The 19,648-nt window shown below is 44.8% G+C and overlaps 1 protein-coding gene across 7 annotated transcripts in view; it reads right to left on the reverse strand.

Moving 5' to 3' along the window:
• Positions 1–471: 471 nt before the first annotated feature.
• The window catches only part of TRPM4 (transient receptor potential cation channel subfamily M member 4), a 40,724-nt gene continuing 21,547 nt past the window's right edge, over positions 472–19,648 (reverse strand). For 3 of the 7 annotated variants that reach the window (XM_059903698.1, XM_059903699.1, XM_059903702.1), the window contains 10 exons: positions 19,543–19,620; positions 15,860–16,291; positions 10,930–11,062; positions 10,578–10,752; positions 10,187–10,364; positions 6,443–6,636; positions 6,018–6,150; positions 5,735–5,807; positions 5,537–5,642; positions 4,934–5,297 (listed from right to left, as the gene is read on the reverse strand). In XM_059903698.1, coding sequence (XP_059759681.1) covers positions 5,293–5,297; positions 5,537–5,642; positions 5,735–5,807; positions 6,018–6,150; positions 6,443–6,636; positions 10,187–10,364; positions 10,578–10,752; positions 10,930–11,062; positions 15,860–16,291; positions 19,543–19,620 — 1,507 coding nt within the window. In that variant the 3' untranslated portion in view covers positions 4,934–5,292. Of the gene's footprint in view, positions 1,402–4,643; positions 4,790–4,933; positions 5,298–5,536; positions 5,643–5,734; positions 5,808–6,017; positions 6,151–6,342; positions 6,637–10,186; positions 10,365–10,577; positions 10,753–10,929; positions 11,063–15,859; positions 16,292–19,542; positions 19,621–19,648 lie in introns of those variants that run through there. The other 4 variants (XR_009498906.1, XR_009498905.1, XM_059903700.1 and 1 more) reach the window with 4 other exon arrangements.

Here is a 19,648-nt window from a genome sequence, read left to right on the forward strand (position 1 = left end):
TGCCAGGGGCTGGGAACAGAGGAGAATAAGAAGTGAGTTCTTAATGGATACAAGGTTACTGTGTGGGGTGATGAAAACTTCTGGAACTAGACAGTAGTAATGATTGTACAACATTGTGACTATTCTAAATGCCACTGAAGCGTACACTTAAAAAGGGTTAAAATGGTAAATTTTATATTATGTGTATTTTACCACCACCACCACAACAACAAAAATACAAATTGAAAAGAATGAAATAAAATTGCCTCTATTTACAGACAGTATGACATAGAAAATCCTAAACAATCTGCAAAAATAATACTAGAACTAGTAAAGTGAGTTCATCAAAGTCATAGAATACAAGGTTAATATACAAAAAATCAGCAGTATTTCTGTATACTAGCAATAAGCAATTCGAAATTCTAAAAAATTTGAACAGTATCATATACAATATCACATTGTATAAGAATACATCTAACAAAATATGTGGAAGATTTGTATGCTGAAAACCACAAACACTCATGATAGAAATCAAAGAAGACCTAACCAAATTAAGAGACATACAGTGTTCATGGATCAGAAACTACAGTACCATTAAGATGTCAATCACCTTGAACTGACCTGTAGATTCAACACAATCCCAAACAAAATCCCAACAGGTTGTTTAGAGAAATTGACAACCAGATTCCAAAGTTTATATCAAAAATCAAAGGAATTAGGACAACTAAAACAATTTTGAAAAGGGAAGGCAAAGTTAGAGGACTCACACTACCTGATTTCAAGATTCAGTACAAAGCTACAGTAATCGAAACAGTATGGTACTGGTGAAAAGATTGACATATAGATGTACTGATCAGAAGAGAGAGCTCAGAAATAGACCCACACATATATGGTCAATTGATTTTCAGCAAAGGTGCCACGATAATTCAATGGAGAAAAAAGGAGTCTTTTCAACCAATGATGCTGAGCAATTAAATTACACATCTGCAAAAATAAACAACCTTGACTACAAAATTACCCTATGTATAAAAATGAACTCAAAATAGGTTGCAGGGAGTTCCCTGGTGTCCAGTTGTTAGGACCCCGAGGGCATGGGTTCAGTCCCTGGCCAGGGAACTAAGATCCCACAAGCTACGTGGCCAGGCCAAAAAAAAAAAAAAAAAAGATTACAGACCTAAACGCAAAGCCTAAAACTATAAAACTTTGAAGAGAAAATCTTTGTGACTTGGGTTAGTCAAAGATTTCTCAGATAGGACAAAAAAGCATCAAACATAAAAGAAAATGTTGATAAAATTCTTCCCTCCAAGAGACACCATTAAGAAAGTGAAGGGCACTTCCCTGGTGGTCCAGTAGTTAAGACTTCGCCTTCCAGTGCAGGGGGTGCGGGTTCGATCCCTGGTCGGGGAGCTAAGATCCCAAATGCTTCACGGACAAAAAACCAAAACATAAAACAGAAGCAATATTGTAACAAATTCAATAAAAGACTAAAAATGGTCCACATCAAAAAACAAAAACTTAAAAAAAAATGAAAAAGCTCAATACATACTGAGGGAAAATATTTGCAAAATACATATCTGATATAGGAGTATGCAGAATACATTAAATTTTACAATTCAGTGATACAAAAACAACCCATTTTTTAAGTGGGTAAAAGATTTGAACTGACACTTCCCCAAAAAAGCTATACAGGGCTTCCCTGGTGGCACAGGGAAGAATCCGCCTGCCAATGCAGGGGACATGGGTTTGAGCCCTGGTGCGGGAAGATCCCACATGCCGCAAAGCAACTAAGTCCGTGTGCCACAACTACTGAGCCTACGCTATAGAGCCCACGAGCCACAACTACTGAGCCTGCGTGCCACAACTACTGAAGCCCGCACTCCTAGAGCCCATGCTCTGCAATAAGAGAAGCCACCACAATGAGAAGCCCGCGCACTGCAACGAAGAGTAGCCACCGCTCACCGCACCTAGAGAAAGCCCATGCACAGCAGTGAAGACCCAACACAGCCAAAAGTAAATAAAATAAATTTATAAATAAATAAATAAAATATCTTTTAAAAAGTTTTAAAAATTTAGAAAAACACAGTGAGACACCACTACAAACCTCTTAGAATGGCTAATTAAAAATACTGATAATAGCAAGTGCTAGTGAGGATGCAGAGCAACTGAAATTCTCTCATAATATTGCTGATGGAAATGTAAAATGTGCAACCACTTAGGAAAAGAGTTAAGCAGCCTCAGATAAAGTTATACAGGGGAATTCCCTGGCAGTCCAGTGGTTAGGACTCGGCGCTTTCACTGCTGGGACCCGGGTTCAATCCCTGGTTGGGGAACTAAGATCCCGCTTATTATACAACCCAGACACCCCAATCTTAGGTATCTACCCAAGAGAAAGAGAAACATATCCGATACCCAGTTTTCTCTAATTCAATCTAGGTTTGCATATCAGCCCCTTGGCTTGTCTAAGTAGGCTTCACAGGAGCTACCAAATCCATTCCAGTTTTTGGCGGCAGCTTTGAGCAGCCTTTACAGCTGTCTTCTCTAGCCCCACTTGTCCCTTTAATGTAGCAGGTCCTCAGCCTTCACAAAGCTCATGCATTCTTTTTTTTTTTTTTCACATGCATTCTTGAGTCCTCACTCCACCCTGCTGCCTCCGTTTCTCTGACGACCTGCAGCTTCTTATCTGGAGTTTTCGTTTCTGTATAAAATACACCTCTCTTTCAAATGACCTATTTGTTTAAGATTTTAGTGGCTTACATATTCTACTGACAGTCACTCCCTTCCCACATCTGAGACTGGAGCAGATATCTTACGGGTTCTTTTGGACCACAGGCTAGTGAATGCCACAGCTGTCCCGTGCCCTCAGCAACCCCTCCAGAGGACCCTAGAGTAGCAGATCATGGCTATGCTGCTCACTCTTGGTTAATGGACACCCAGTCACTTACTGGCCTTGCTGGTGACCTGCAAGAGGTCCTCCTCACTCCTAAAAGGAAATATCTTCCACCTTTGTAATGGCCCAGTTAAACTCTGTGTGGCTTCCAAAAACACAGCATCAAGACAAGTGGAGACATTTGTGGTCACCAATTGTCATTTTAAGGGGCCAGGATTCCCACTGCACTAGGGCTGTGCAACAGAGAAGTGAAATAGGTTCACTGCGGGAAAATATACAAGTAAGAAAGATTTAAATATAAATTTTAGCAGTATTCTGTAATTCCTCGAGCGCCTAGCCTCCTCTTCAATTACAGGACTTTTGGTTTCCAAACTGATTTATGTGTGGAAATGAAGTGGAGGTTGTATCTCTCCATTATGATGACTCGTGTCAGATTTCTACCTGCCAGACCTGGCATTTTCCTGTTATACAGATATTTCAACAGAAATAAATTAATACAGGGGTCTCAGATATATTAAACGGGTCTCAGAAAACTGGGAAAGAAATAGAAAGAAGCAGAGTTAGCACAGAAATAGTAAACTGCACGAAGCAAATATCACCCCCAGGACTGGAGAGACAAACGGAAGAGAACAGTTATCAGAACCTAAACTCTTGGAGACGCGCCCCTGGGAGCTGAAACTCAGGCTAGAAAAAGGGGCTGCTTGGATGGAGCAGGTGTGACTGAGGGCATAAACGGAACTTGTGGGAGTGCTGGGGCGGGGGAAGCTGAAAGCTGCAACCAGATAAAGCAATGCTCTGGGGCTACGCTCAGGAACAGGAAGCAGCAAATCCCCTCTTCCTCCTCCAGTCACCGTTCTCCCTCTAGCGCCCCCTCTAGGCAGAGTCTAATAGGAACCCAGCTGGCAAGACAAATGTGGCTTGCGGAGTCCCAGCCCCAGCATCACAGAGCTGAGTATACAGAAGGGCAGATTTGGAGCTGAGAGACAACAGCTTAATAAAGCAGCATGCCCACTGAGTGAATTCCTAGGGCTTTGTAGCATTTAACATTTCTAAATATAAATTAGTGCTTTACAAAGGCTCTGGATCCAGATGGCCCAGATTCCTATTCAAACTCAGCCACTTTCTAGCTGTGAGACCTTGTGTGAGTCACTTAACTTTTATCTGTGCCTCAGTTTTCTTATCTGCAAATGGAGACATTAGTACCTACCTAATATATGGTTGCCATGAGAATTCCTTGACTTAGCACCTGGGAAGAACTTAAACACAATGCCAGACACATAGCACTCGTGTTAGCTGCTGTTGTTGTTGTTGCCACCATCGTCATTACTGTTGTTATTACTACTTGGGTTAGTGAGAATTGATTCAGCATCTTCCAGAGAAATCTGGTTGCCACAAAACACTTGGCAATATTTCAAAGCTACTCTGCATCCAAAGTGGCAGACAGTTGGAATTCCTCCAATTTGGAAAAAGGATGTTTTGGTTTGCATTTTTGGATGTGTTGGTTGTTGGTGGCTTTTTTGCTATTTTACTAATAATTGCTGTCAGTTCAACCTTGTCATTACCAGTTTAGTTTGTTATGGGTTGTTTAGTTAAACGGCATGTATAATGATGCATATTTGCCTCAATTCCGTGCGTGCGTGGCCTGCAATTTTCCACTAATTAGACTTTTTAAAGACACATAGGCAGTTATCTACTCAAATTTGCATCATCTGTTCCCCTATTGCCAAAGCAGATGTACACAGCACCCACCCACCCCCACTCCAGGAAATACTCTTACTTTTTATCTCTGAGTTCTTCTTTCATTGGTAGGCCGGAATGGGGGGGCGGGTACAGATGGTTGGGGTTCTTATCCCACTGAAGTGAGAGTCATCAAAATAGTGCAGACAAGAGGTGCTGGGCCTGAGTCACACAGGAATAGTGGGGCTGAGAGGAAAAAACAGCCGGGGGATACCTGAAAGAAAGCAGCAAACGAACCAAGGACCCCAAACACACCCCCAGCTTCAGCCCCCATCCCCAAAGGATCTAGACACCCACCAGTTCCCCAAGAATCAAGCATCCAGACACTACTCCTCTCAAATGGCTTTATTTCCCCAGTGTGGGGAGCTGTGAGTGGGCTCTGGTACCTCAAGGACCCTGCAGCCTTCTCCAGCCCAGCAGGCTGTGGTACAGCCTTGAGAGGCAATGCCTGGGCTCCGGAGGCTCATGCTTCCAGAGTAGGGCTGGTTCTCGGAGGATCCAAGCCTGCTGTGGCTTGTATGGATGACACTCCCTGCAGTGATCGTGACAGCGGCCGAGGTGGTAGTCCGTGCGCATGAGGTTCACCTCAAGGACAAGGTCGCCAGGTGCAGGGGTCAAGGACCTGCTAGGCCTTACTCTGGGAGCAAAACTCCCTATGGCAGCTACTCTTTGAAGTCCACCAGCAGGGCTCAGTCTGGGGGAAGAGAGAAGAGGTGGTGGGCATAGAGGCGAAGACAGAAGAAATAAAGAGACTGGTAAAAACAAAGATGTACAAAAAGCCGAAAGGAGACCGAGAGTGAACCAGGGACTAAGGAAAGCCAGTTAAAGAGAAAAACACTCAGAGATAGGGGAAGAGAGACCCGGAAAGCAGGGACACAGACGTAGGTAGTGATAGACGCCAGAGATACACACAGGTACACCACACACACTGACCTTTAGGCCCAGGTGAGGCTGGGGGCAGCGGCCCCCCTGGGGGAAGTAATGCAGAGCGGCTCAAGGCCTCAGCTACCCAGCCCAGGACACGGCTACAGTACTGGACCTGGGGAGCAGGGAGGACATCAGGGCACCAGACTGGAACCCTACTGCCCCTCATCCCAGCCATACTCCCCCAGCCTGGCCCGGGGTCCTCACCTCCTGTTCCAGTCCTTTCAGACGCTGCTCGTACTCGCGGATCTGTCTCAGCTGCTGCAATGCTGTGTCCACCCTGGGGATCCAGGGTTTCAGGTCGGTGCCTGCAGCCTACCAGCCCCGCCCACCTTCGAAGACCCGCCCTCTGTAGTTCAGCTTTCCTCCCTAGCATTCTAGGACCCTGTCCCCGCAGGCTCCGCCTCTAGCCTGGGTCTTTGCAGGATCTAAATCATGGGATCGATTCCTGAAGCCAAAAGCCCCGCCCAGAGCCAGGCCCCGCCCTCACTTCTGCGATGTGCGCTTCAGACTTTCAGAGTCGCTCTCCCGCTTGTCCCGAGCTCGCTCCAGCAGGAAATTCTCCTTTTGCACTGACTCCCACGTCAACAGCCTCCGCTCTGCTTCCTTCGAGAGGTGGACCCCTGGACAGTGGGGTCAGGAGAGAGTCAAAGGGCTCGCCCATCCTCGAGTCAAAGGGCTCGCCCGCTCCTAGACCCAGCTTCCCCACCCAAAACCATGAGCTTTGGTGATCTCCCAGACCACGCCCCTTCGCCGTTCTAGGCCTCCCACTAATATCCCACGCCCAGCTCCCTGACAGACTAAGCCCTGCCCACTAGTGCTACTGGGCGTCCTCCTCCAGCCTATACATGCTCGTCTTTCTCTCCAGGTTCCGCCCCCTAGGTTTCTCTCTTTTGGGCCAAGCCGGCCTCTCACGAAAATGCTCGATGACTGCTGAAGGTGGCAAGCTGGCCCGGCGCCTGCGCAATCGACGGATGAGGGAGAGCACGTGCGAGATGACGATGAGAGGCGGAGCCAGTGCGGGCCGAGAGTGAAATTCCCGGATGAGGCTGTAGCGCTGCGCCTTCCAGTAGAGGTCGCTGTTGCCCTGTACTTTGCCGAAGGTATAGCTGTGGGGACCAGAGATCAAGGGTCACTGGAGGTCAACGCCCCTTCAGGAAGAGAGGATGAAGATTAGCTGTCAGGCAATATCTGTTTGAAGCCCAAGGCAGCAGGCAGATGTCAAGATCAATAAAGTTGGAGGTTATTACAGGACGCAATTAGTAGCTGGGTTAGGAGTGTCCAGGGTCAGATGTCATAGGTCAAGTTGGGAAAGCTATCATGAATTAAGTAGAGATTGGAGTCAGGTTCAAAAGTCAGCCTGGACACAAATAATAAAATAGGAAATGAAAATGGGGACACTACTATCAACCTTATAGAAATAAAAAGGATTATAAGAGAATGCTATTAATAATTGTACACCAACAAATTAGATAACCTAGATGAAATGGACAAATTGCTAGAAACACACAAATTACCTAAACTGACTCAAGAAGAAACAGGACAATCTCAAAAGACCTATAACAAGTAAAGAGATTGAATCACTAATTTAAAATGTCCCAACAAAAAAAGCCCAGGACCAGATGGTTTGACTGGTGAATTCTACCAAACATTTTAAAGAGATTTAACACCAATCCTTCTCAAACTCTTCCAAAAAATTGAAGAGGAGAGAACACTTCCCAATTCATTCTATGAGGCCAGCATTACCATGATGATATCAAAGTCAGATAAAGATATCACGAGAAAACTACAGACCAATATCCTTTATGAATATACATGCAAAAATCCTCAACAAAATACTAGAAACCTAATTTAACAACATATTGAAAGGATTGTAGGTGGGATATATGCAAGGAATGCAAGGGTGGTTCAACATACAAAAATCAATCAATGTAATATACCACCTTAATAGAACATAGGAAAAAAAATCATGTGATCATCTCAATTGACATGGAGACACAGAAAAGGCATTTGACAAAATCCAACACCCTTTCATGGTTACAAACAAACAAACAAAACAAAACAAAAACTCAGAAAAGTAGAAATAGAAGGAAACTTCTTCAACATGATAAAAGGTACTTACGAAAAACCCACAGCTAACATCATACTCAATGAAAAAAGACTGAAAACGTTCCCCAAAGATCAAGAACAAGACAAGAATGCCCACTTTCGGGACTTCCCTGGTTGCCCAGTGGTAAAGAATCTGCCTTCCAATGCAGGGGACGTGGGTTCAGTCCCTGGTCGGGGAACTAAGATCCCACATGCCGCAGGGCAACTAAGCTCGCACACCACAACTACTGAGCTCCTGCACCTCATCGAGAGATCCCTCGTGCCGCAAACTACAGAGCCCACACGCTTTGGAACCCGCGCACCACAACTAGAGAGAGAAAAACCCGCGTGCCACAACAAAGAGCCCGCATGCCGCAACTAAGACCCTACGCAGGCAAAAAAATAAAGAAATATTAAAAAAAAAAAAAAAAAAGAATGCCCACTTTCACCACTTCTATTCATTATACTGGAAGTTCTAGCCACAGCAAGCAAGAAAAAGAACTAAAAGGCATCCAAATTGGAAAGGAAGAAGTAAAACTGTCTCCACTGACAGATGATATAGCCTACATATAGAAATAGAAAATCCCAGGGACTTCCCTGGTGGTCCAGTGGTTAAGAATCCATCTTGCAATGCAGGGGATGCTGGTTCAATCCCTGGTCAGGGAGCTAAGATCCCGCAAGCTGTGTGGCACAGCCAAAAAAATAAATAAATAAATAAACTTTCAAGAATCAAAGGATATTATCAAGAAAAGGAAAAGACAACCAACAGAATGGGAGAAAATATTTGCAAATTATATATGTGATAGGAGTTTAATATCCAGAATAAAGAACTGCTACAACTCAACACTAAAATACAAACAACTCAATTTAAAAAACGGGCAAAGGGGGCTTCCCTGGTGGTGCAGTGGTTAAGAATCCGCCTGCCAATGCAGGGGACACGGGTTCGAGCCCTGGTCCAGGAAGATCCCACATGCCACGGAGCAACTAAGCCTGTGCGCCACAACTACTGAGCCTGTGCTCTAGAGCCCGCGAGCCACAACTACTGAGCCCACGTGCTACAACTACTGAAGCCCGCACGCCTAGAGCCCATGCTCCGCAACAAGAGAAGCCACCGCGGTGAGGAGCCCGCACACCGCAACAAAGAGTAGCCCCTGCTTGCTGCAACTAGAGAAAGCCTGCGCGCAGCAATGAAGACCCAACACAGCCAAAAATAAAAATAAATAAAATAAATAAATTTATTTTTAAAAATGGGCAAAGGATTTGAACACACATTTCTTTAAAGATGTGCAAATGGGCAATAAGTCCATGGAAAGATGCTCAGTGTCACCAGTCATTAGGAAAATACAAATCAAAACCACAATGAAATAACCAGTTCATGCCCACTAGAAGGGCTAGAACCTCTTAATAAGGTAAATAACAACTGTTAGTAAGGAAAGGCTAAACATAGAATTACCATATGACCCAGCATTCTATTCTAGAAATATACCCAAAAGAAATAAAAAACGGAGACTCAAACAGATTTGTGAACAGCAATGTTCATTGCAGCATCATCCACAATAACCAAAAGATGGAACCAACCCAAGTTTCCATCATCAGATGAATGGATCAACAAAATGCCTTATAACAATACATCAGTATTATTCAGCCATAAAAAGGAATGGAGTGGCGGTACATGCTACAACATGATTGCACAATGAAAACATTATGCCAGACACAACAGGACAAATATTGTATGATTTCACTTACATGAATCACCTCCAAGAGGCAGATTCATAGACACAGAAAGTAAATTAGAGGTTACCAGGAACTGGGTGGGGGAGGGGAAAATGAGGCGTTACCCTTGCTTAATGGGTACACACTTTGTTTGGCGTGATGAAAATGTTTTGGAAATAGATAGTGGTGATGGTTGTACAACATTATAAATGTAATTAATGTCACTGCATTGTGCACTTAAAAATGGTGATGATGGCAAATTTTGTTATATATATTTTGCCACAATAAAAAAAATTTTTAATCTTCAGCCTGGGCTCAGAGAGCAGATCAGATTCCAAAGGCCAGGTCAGGAGCAGACTCTAACTGGGTTTGGGACAAGCCAGCATTAGATTTGAATCAGAGTTCAGAGACTAAAACTAGAATTGCTTAGACTGGGATCAAGAATCATGCTGGGGGGGCTTCTCTGGTGGCACAGTGGTTGAGAATCTGCCTGCCAATGCAGGGGACATGGGTTCGAGCCCTGGTCTGGGAAGATCCCACATGCCGCGGAGCAACTAGGTCCGTGAGCCACAACTACTGAGCCTGTGCGTCTGGAGCTTGTGCTCCGCAACAAGAGAGGCTGCAGCAGTGAGAGGCCCACGCACCGCGATGAACAGTGGCCCCCGCTTGCCGCAACTAGAGAAAGCCCACACACAGAAATGAAGACCCAACACAGAAAAAAATAAATAAATAAATTAAAAAAAAATCATGCTGGGGTCAAGGGTCAAGCTGGGATCAAGAATCACGCTGGGGTCAAGGGTCATGCTGGGTGAGGTCACCCAGATGAGGTCAGATCATCAGAGAGCAGTGGGGACTCACCTGAACATCGCGATGAGCAAATTGACCAGCAGGATGTTGGCCACGAGCAGGAAGATGACGAGGAGGACCAACACCAGCCAGTTGGCATAAAGCGAGACGCAGGAGCCTGCCTGGGTCCTTGAGGGGCGCGCCCATAAGCCCTTCTCCGATGAACAGTTTTCAGGCTTCATGAGGCCCGCTGTAAAGGGAGATAGAGATGGAGCCAGAGAGACAGAGACCTAAGGAAGACAGAAATCCAGACGGGCATGGGAGAGCAGAGAGGGAGACAGAATCCCAGAAAGAGGGGGGAACAGAGACGCAAAGAGAAAGAGGAGGGGCCAGAGACCCAGAGATAGGGGAGAGAGAGGGGGGACTCAGAGGGAGGGTGTCACACCCTCTCATCCCTCCTCACCGTCTATGTCCTCCTGGGGGATCTGCCCAAAGATCTGCAGGTAGGGCCGGTAGAAGACCCGGCGCAGGATATTCGCAAGGTTACGGTCCTGGGGCCTAAGGAGCCCCTCCGTGGCCACCCCGTAGGCAATCAGCCACACGCCAAGGAAGAAGAGGAAGAAGAACACATCCTTCATCTGCAGAAGAGGAAGATGAGACCAATCCGGGCCCTGCCCTTCCCTACTCTGGCCCCGCCCCTGCATCCAAAGCCCCGCCTCCTTCCCTGACATTGCGTTTGAGTCCACGGCACCTTCCCTGGCTCCGCCCCTTTCCTCCTCTGGCCCCGCCCACACAAGCCCTACCGCACTCCTCACCATCTTGTTCACCATGACGATCTTGGGCCCCAGCTGTTTGTTGACTGTGAAGATGTGCAGCAGCCTCACCGTGAAGATCATGAAGTCGAGGCAGAGGACAGTACGGCCCAGGTCATACAGTCCTGCGGTCAGCCTGGGGTATGGGTGACGTGGCAGGGGTCACTCAAGGGTTACAGGGTGCAAAGGAAAACCCCGAGTCTTCCCAACACCAGGCTGTAGGTGAGGATGTGGCCTCCCCAGGGCCAGAACTGGGACCCCCCCCACCTCTGATTCACCCGGGGTTTACTCAGATTTAAAATTTGGCACCCATGACAGTGCCAAGCTGGGCCACGCAGGGCGCTGGTACCCATTAAATAATGGCTGCATGAACAATGGCCTTAGCAAAAAGCTGGGAGGTCCCTGTAGCAATCAAGTTGTGAAAACTGCAGGAATATTTGTCCAACCTATAAAAGGCAAAATATAGAGAGTTCCAGCAAACCAATAAGCAGAAGACAAACGACCTAACAGGAAATCGGATAAAGGATAACACACAATTCACAGAGGAAGGTCAAATGGTGAATAACATCAGCAGTCCCTATGGGGAAAATAAAAATTATATCTCTATTTTGCATCATGTACTTTAACTTTGAAGGGATTAAAAACCTAGAGTAAAAGGGAAAACATCAAAATCTTAGTAAGAAAATATAGAAGAATTTCTTCATAAGCTTGACATAAGATAAATGTCATATAAGAAAAAGAGTCTTATATAGAGGACACAAAATCATAATAAAGGAAAAGACTGAATATTTAACTACTTTGAAATATAAAACTTATGTGTATTAAAAGATAACATAAATACGATGGACAGAGAAAGGCAAAATTTTCTGCCAAAAATACATAGCCTAAATTTGATCAGGAGGGAATACCAGACAAATTTAAACAGAGGCAAATTCTACAAAATAACTGGTCTGGACTGTTCAAAAATGTTAAGATCATAAAAGCCAAAGATGGACTGAAAAACTGTCCCAGATTAGAGACAATTAAGGAGACATGACAACTAAAGGCAACATGGAATCCTGGATTGGCTCCTGATCCAGAAAAAGAACATCAGTGGACAACTGATGAAATTTAAATAAAATTTCCTGGTTCTGATAATATAAGATGTTCACATTTGGGGGATCTGGATGAATTCTCTGTGCGGTTTTTGCAACATTTTTTTATGTCTCGGGGTTTTTCGAAATGAAAAGTTAAAGAATAAAAGAATGTTTAAAGAACATACAAAAGTGAAAAGACAAGCTGCAGACTGTAAGAAGATACTTAGAACAAAACCACCAAGGATTGGGATCCAGAGTATAAGGAGAGCACCTACCAAAAAATATATACATGCAAGAGATGGATGAACACAATAAATTAAAAACTGGGGCAAAGGATATGAAAAGACAGTTGACAGAGTACATGTGCCATTAGATATGAAAGATGCCCAACTTACCCAACTAGGAGTCAGGGATGCATAAATTAAAACAAGGAGAGGTCATTTTTCCCATCAGATTGGCAAAACATGTAAAGGTTAAATTGAGAGCTACAAAATTTTAAAGATTGAAAATATCAGGTATCATCAAGCATGTCCTCAAGGGGGCAGTGTCTTACCCAGATGGTGGGTGTGTAGCCGGAAGAAGCTATTTTACAAGGAAAGCAATCCACATCAAGAATACACATACCCTTTGACATCTCAGATGTAAACTGTTATTACTTTGGAATAATAAAAAATTAGAAACAACTGAAATGTCCATCCGGAAGGGATTGGCAAAATAAAACGATTCATCCATTCAATTCTGGAGAACATGGGAAATTTCTCCCGTGTAAAATGAGATTTTTGGCATTTTTTTTTCCTGTCCAATAATTCTTCCCCCACCTAAAAAACGATGAGCTTGACAAAAATGTCTATCATTGGTATTCCTAAAGGGTGGTAGCACATGGTCCTAGCCCTTTCTTCTCAGAAGATACTTTATACAAAATACAAGGAATAAACAGAAGCACAGTGTTCTACAAAACTTTCTTATCTTGCTGTTTGAATAAATTATGCATGTCGAATTACTTTGTACCATTTTTAACACAGCACAGAGGAAGCATACCTCTCAGTGTGTCAGCTGAGAAGAGAGTAGGGGGTCATTGCTGTGAACCATCCAGATTATAAAAGGGGGTGTCAGGACACTTCATCCCCTGTAAATAGTCACTAGGTTGTGACCACGAAGTTCTTTGTCTGCTCTCTTCAAAAGCAGTGGTGTCCTAACAGCTAGGACTTTATTTAAAAACAAAAAACAAAAAAACAACTCACCATCAGAGTACTGGACACAGAGCAGCTAATATCTGATTATAACTTCATGTTATCTCAAGTAGAAAATGAAAGACGCTTTGTAGAGAAATTTTTGGCCTAATTCTATCTCTTGAAGTTCAGAATTTTTGTCCCACTGCCTCGTGAAAGGAATTCATTCATTTATTAAATCTGGCAAGAAGAAGTCTGTCTTGTCTGCCTTAGCCAGCGAAGACTAAAACCCCTTCTTCAGGAATCTGATGCAACATTTTTAAAGAATAAGGAATATTTGCAAATACTGACATGGAAAGAATGTCAGGACATATTACAGAGGAAGAGAAGAGGTTGCAAAAGAATAATAACATATAGTATCATCTGTGTATAATATCTGTGTATAAAAGAAGTAGGTAAATGCATAGAAAAAGAACAGGCAGGATGTGCACCAAACTGTTGATGGAGGTAACTGCTGAGAAAAGGAGGAAGCTTGAAATGGCTGAGGAAGATAATCCGTTTCTGTTCTATGCTCGTCTTCATTTGAATATAATCTTGTTCAATAAGGACGCACTTCTGCATTTCTTTGGGCACAGACTATATTCAAAGATGTTTTAAGTTGCTGGGAGACAAGATAGATGTGGCTTGAGGAGTTTATAATCTTGTATGAGGAGAGAGACAGCAAAAGCCATGGTCAAAGCACTATTGGGGGGACTCTCAGGATGTTAGAGGAACACAAAGAAGAGACCCAGAGTCTGGGTAGGAGAAAGGAAGACCTCCAGAGGCAGAGACAGCAAAGCTGAGGCTGAGAGGAAGTGTAGGAGTTGGCTTGGCCAAGGAGAGGAGGGAAAAGTGTTTCAGGAAGGGGAAACAGCATGTGCCAAGACCCAAAGACAACACAATTTATTCCCGAGGACATTTTGATTTGCCCTTTGCCCTCTCTCTGGCACCACACAATACAATCTAGAAACTATGGAAGAAATGAGCTAACATTATATAGCCCAGTCTGGGCAACAGAAAATAGTTGAGGGTAATCCCTCACAGTTAGTTTTTTGTAAATTAGCTAAGAAATAAGCAGAAACATTCAAGATTTTTATGGAGTAAAAAGTTGACAAAGCATTGAGGCCTCCCTGATGAAATTTAAAATTATGAAATTTGACCCAGGAAAACCGGACGTGCAAGAAATAAAAGCCACAAAGTAAAATTCACAAACACAGACCCTAGATTTTGGCAAAATTTGATACGGACAAAAACACAAACGTTGAACCAAATATTTGTTGTAAAACTTAACCCAAATAATAATTAATCAAGTTGAAATAATTTCAGAAACTGAAAAAGAAAATAATTGAAGCTACTTTCACTGCCCTGCAATGTAAAATCAATCAAGGCAGTTTAAAGTAACTAGAAAATAGTTCCTTGGTAAGAATCCGTCAGTACTGGTAAAATTCTGATTGCAATTTTGTAATTACGCAGATTCAAAATACCAAGGATCACGGTCAAAACCACTGGCCTTGTGAAGAAGGAACTGCAAGTCACTCTCAGACAAGCCAGAGTGTAAATGAAGAAAAGAGAAAGAAATCAGGGAGGCAGCCCTGGCAGAGAAGGGCAGGGGCTGAGACTCTGTGCATGGGCGCTGGAGAGCCCCAAGAAGCAGGGAGAGACAGGCCAGCTCTGGGTGTAGAAAGACCCTTGCGGGCCCTGTGGGGGATGGATTGGAGGGAAGAGAGGCTGGGGCGAGGGTCCAGGTGGGAGAGGCAGGCGTGGAGGTAAACAGGGGGATGAGACAGAGAAAGTCAGGGGCCAGGAGGATGGGGCCTGGGACCCAGGGCTGTAGAGGAAGAGGAGGGAGGAGGTGAGGGTGGCACTCGGTGTGTGGCCTAATGTCTGGGGTCCAGGACAGGGGTGCAGCTGCAGGGCCATGTTGAGGACTAGAGAAACATCCTATAAAGTCCAGATCTAGAATGAAGAGCAGTGGGGTCCTCATTCTATCCTATCAGCCCTAAAGCCAGATATCCACATGTGAGCAAATGGCTTACAGAACATCTTTAGGCAGTACTTTCAATCAAGATGGGATTTTTTTTTTTTTTTTTTTTACGAATAAGCAGGGGCTTCCCTGGTGGCGGAGTGGTTGAGAATCCGCTTGCCAATGCAGGGGACACGGATTCAAGCCCTGGTCTGGGAAGATCCCACATGCCGCAGAGCAACTAAGCTCGTGCGCCACGACTACTGAGCCTGCGCTCTGGAGCCCGCGAGCCACAACTACTGAAGTCTGCGCGCCTAGAGCCCGTGCTCCGCAACAAGAGAAGCCGCTGCAATGAGAAGCCTGCGCACCGCAACGAAGACCCAATGCAGCCAAATTAATTAATTAATTATTTATTTAAAAAAAAGAATAAGCAAAGTTATTTTAAAACTGTGAATCACTATATGTATACCTGCAACTTATATAATATTGTACATCAACTATACCTCAATGAAAAAAAGAAAAGAATAAGTGGAGTTGGATTTAGCCTCTGCCTGCCGCAGGGAAGCCAAGAGTTGAGACCCCCAACCCCACCCCTCACCCCCATCCCCACTCCCACCCCCCCACCCCCAGGAAGGAAGGGTCAGAGGTCGCCATGGGCTGGGAGTGTAAGGTCACAGGGCACTCACCGGCAGCCCACGCCCAGGAGGAAGCAGGTGAGGGCCACCAGGTCGCACTGGTTCCAGGCGTCTGAGAGGTAGAGGTGCAGGCGGCGGCGCAGTGGGGCCTGGTGGGTGTCTGTCCTGGGGGCCCCCATGGCCAGGCTGCCCAAGCCGCCACCCAGCCCCTGGCGGAACTCCTCGCAGAGCAGGGTGAAGGCCCAGAAGTAGAGCAGCAGCTCCAGGGCGCTGGGCGTCTCGGGCTGGAAGTCAATGAGCAGCACGTGGGCGAAGAGCAACAGGAAGAGGAGGTAGCTGACCACGTTGCCCATGAAGGAAGTCACCGGCGCTCCCCAGAACTGGGGCCAGCGGCGCAGGCGCTGGGGGCACCCCCCACAGCAGCTCCTGCGGCTGGGCGGCCCCAACACCCCCAAGGGCATCTTCTCAGGAGGGTCTGTGGCCCTGGGGGAGAGAGGGAGAGAAGGGAGAAGGGCTCAATCTGACCTCTGCACCTGACTGTCACCATTATCAGGACCTCTAAACTTTCATATCCTCCTCATCCTCCTTTCCAGACATTCCCCACCTTCACGACTTCTGACCCTGCCTGACCTGAAACTAAGTCTGATGTCCGCCATCACCTTGACTTTTGACCCCTGTATCTAATTTCTGACCTCTGAAATCTCCTACCATCAAGACTGCTGAGCTTGCACCTCTGACTTTTTCCACCTTTCTGACCTCTGGCCTCTGGGCTGACCTCTGACTCTTGTCTGGCTTTTGTCTCCAAGTCCCTCTTCTTTCACCTTCACAACCTCTGACTCTCTGTCTGACCTTGGACCATCTATCTGACCTCTGGCCCTCAAATATGACCTCTGACCCCCTCACTTTCATGGCCTTGGTTCCCCAGGTTTGACAACTCCATCCCTGAATATTAACTTCTAACCCATAAATTCTGATATCAGATTATCCAGCACAGTTTTCTCAGATAACTCTTCCTTCTCTATATCTGATCTCTGACTGTACAGCCATATCTGAATTCTAAGCTTCTAGGTCCACTCATATCTCTGACCCTTCTCACCTGAGTTCTGATCCTCTGTCCCAGTTTCATCCTAACTCTTAATTCTGACCTCAAATCAGAAACAGAAAAATGAATAATACAAATAATAATAAATTCAGAAAGCTAACAGGAAAAATAAACTGGCTTGGAAAGGCATCCTCTCTTTATAAACCAAGTGGAAAGAAAACCCCAAAGTGGAAACAACCCAAATGTCCATCAGCTGATGAATAGATAAATAAAATGTGGTAGATTCAAACAATGGAATATTATTCAACAAGAAAAAGGAATGAAGCACTGACATATGCTACAAAGCAGATCAATCTTGAAAACATGATGTTAAGTTAACAAGGCCAGTCATAAAAGACCACCTGGTGTATGACTCCGTTTATATGGAATGTCCAGAACAGGCAAACCCGTAGGGACAGAAAGTAAATTAGCGGTTGCCTGGGACTGGGAGAAGGGAGGAGCGGGGAGTGAGATTGTTAATGGGTACAAGATTTCTTGCTGCAGTGATGAAAATGTTTTCAAATTAATTTTGTGATGATTTCACAACTCTGTGAATATACTGAAAACGACTGAAAATTGTACACCTTAAATGGGTGAACTGAATGGTATGTGAACTATATCTCAATAGGGCTGTTCTTTTTGTTTTTTTCAGGCTGTTCTAAAGAAAATAAGCAGAAAGAACAGTAAAAGCTAAAGAAAGTGAGATGCAGAGAGGAGAACTAGCTCTCCAATAATACGAGAAAACAGACCTGGTAACAAAAATATGTGGTGGGTCAGAATGCTCCCCAAAGTCTGCCATCCTGAATCACTTCCAGGCAGGAGACACAGATTCCTGGATGCTTCCCTGGAGGAGAAGCATCCAGGAATCTGTCCTTTTACAAAGCTCTCCAGGGAGGTGGCTTTCTACAGTGACTAAAAGCACAGATTCAGGAACAAGAAGATCTGGGCTCAAATCCCAGCTCCACCACTAACCAATCACATGATCTGAGGTGGGTGACTTAATGCCTCAGTTATGTCATCTGTAAAATGGGGATAATAATGGACCCTATGGCATAGGGTTGAGAGAATTAAATGAACTGATTTTCAAAACAATTTAGCGCACTGGCTGCCCACTGTAAGTGTTCTATAACCTCAGCTATTGTCATCATCATATGGTACAAATGTTGGGAACTCACCAGACAAGGATACCACTATGGATCGTGACACTGGGACCCTCTGTCTAATTTTTTTCAGTGGTCCAAATTTTTTTCTTAGTAGTCTCTTCTACCTTGACAATTATTTTGTATTCTTTGTGCATTGTCTCAGAAAAAATATGTATATACATAATACATTTAAATTTGACTTGTTTCACAGCAGGTGGTAGGTTTTACAGACTTCTGGCGGTCTGATTATGTTTCTAACAGTTACCAGAAACACTTTTTCTTCTGGAATACTGGGGCTGAGTTTCCTCCCTGTTCCCATTCAGATGATTAAAGTAGAGATGGAGGGTGCAAAGATGGGGCCTCTTCCTCTGTTTCTCTATTACCATAGATTTAGACCCTTATACCTACACACACACACACACACACACACACACACACACACACACCATTCAACAAAACAAATAAGTGTATCAGTAATAGCAGTAGTAATGCTAGTCCCCATGAGCTGAGCACTTACTTTGTGCCAGGCACTACAACATGCACATTTAATACACATTATCTCCATGAATCCTCCCAACTGTTCCATCAGGCGTTGTGGTATATTGTATTACTGTGGACCAAACATTTTGGTTCCCTCCCAGTGGGAGAATTAAGAGCTAAGGAATTATCATATGACTAGTTTTCGGCAATGAAATGTGGGCAAAAGTGACACGTGTCACTTCCAAGTGGAGGCTTTAAGGTCCAGAACCTGGTTTGCCATGTCTCTTTTCCCTCTACCATGATACCAGCAACATCTCAGCTAGGAGGTGTTTGCTTATCCCAAAGTGGAGACCACGTGGAGCAGAGCCGCAGACAACCCAAAAATGGAGCATGAATGACAATTAAATCCTCACTGTTGCCAGCCCACTGAGAGTTTGGGATGCTTTGTCATTGCAGCATTACTCAACCTAACCTGACTAACACACGTACAACCTTCTCTTTACAGCAAAGAAAGCTGAGGCTCAGGGGTGAAGCCACTTACAAAGGCAAAGTCGGGATTTGAACCCCGCTCTGCTTGACTCAGAGCCAAGTCCCCCAGCACCTCTGCTCTGCAGAATTAACAGAAGATTGATAAATATTCAATTTCATTTGCTTAGGACTGATTTTGAAAACACCTTCATGGGTACCACAGCACAGAGATTAAGAGCAAAGGCCCTGGAGTCAGAAAAAAAAAAATTGGCAAAAGATCCCTAAATGAACCAAATCCACACAATTCCACTTGCTTTATCAAGACAGAAATACATGTATCATGAAGCAAATTGATTTTCAGTGAGGAACTCCTTGGTGGCAGAACCAAAGTTGAACCAAGCCTTGAGCCTGGCATTTGGGAACCTCAGTATTTTCAGTGGCTTCATGAAACCACCATCTCCCGAAGCCCCACTTCTCCCCTCTGGTTTTGCTCCCATTACCTGGTGCTCCTGGAGCTGCCTAGGGTGCCCCCTACCCCCGCACAGTGCTGGTGCTTCACTTACTCGCCAGGCCCTTCCCCACTGACGTCCCTGTCCATGTCAAATGCCAGGTCCTTCTGCGTGGGTTCCTCATCTGGCTTCCTGGCATGGAGGGACACACAGAGTGAGA

The sequence above is a fragment of the Balaenoptera ricei genome, chromosome 19, assembly GCF_028023285.1.
Source record: "Balaenoptera ricei isolate mBalRic1 chromosome 19, mBalRic1.hap2, whole genome shotgun sequence".
In the NCBI taxonomy this organism is placed as follows: Eukaryota; Metazoa; Chordata; class Mammalia; order Artiodactyla; family Balaenopteridae; genus Balaenoptera; species Balaenoptera ricei.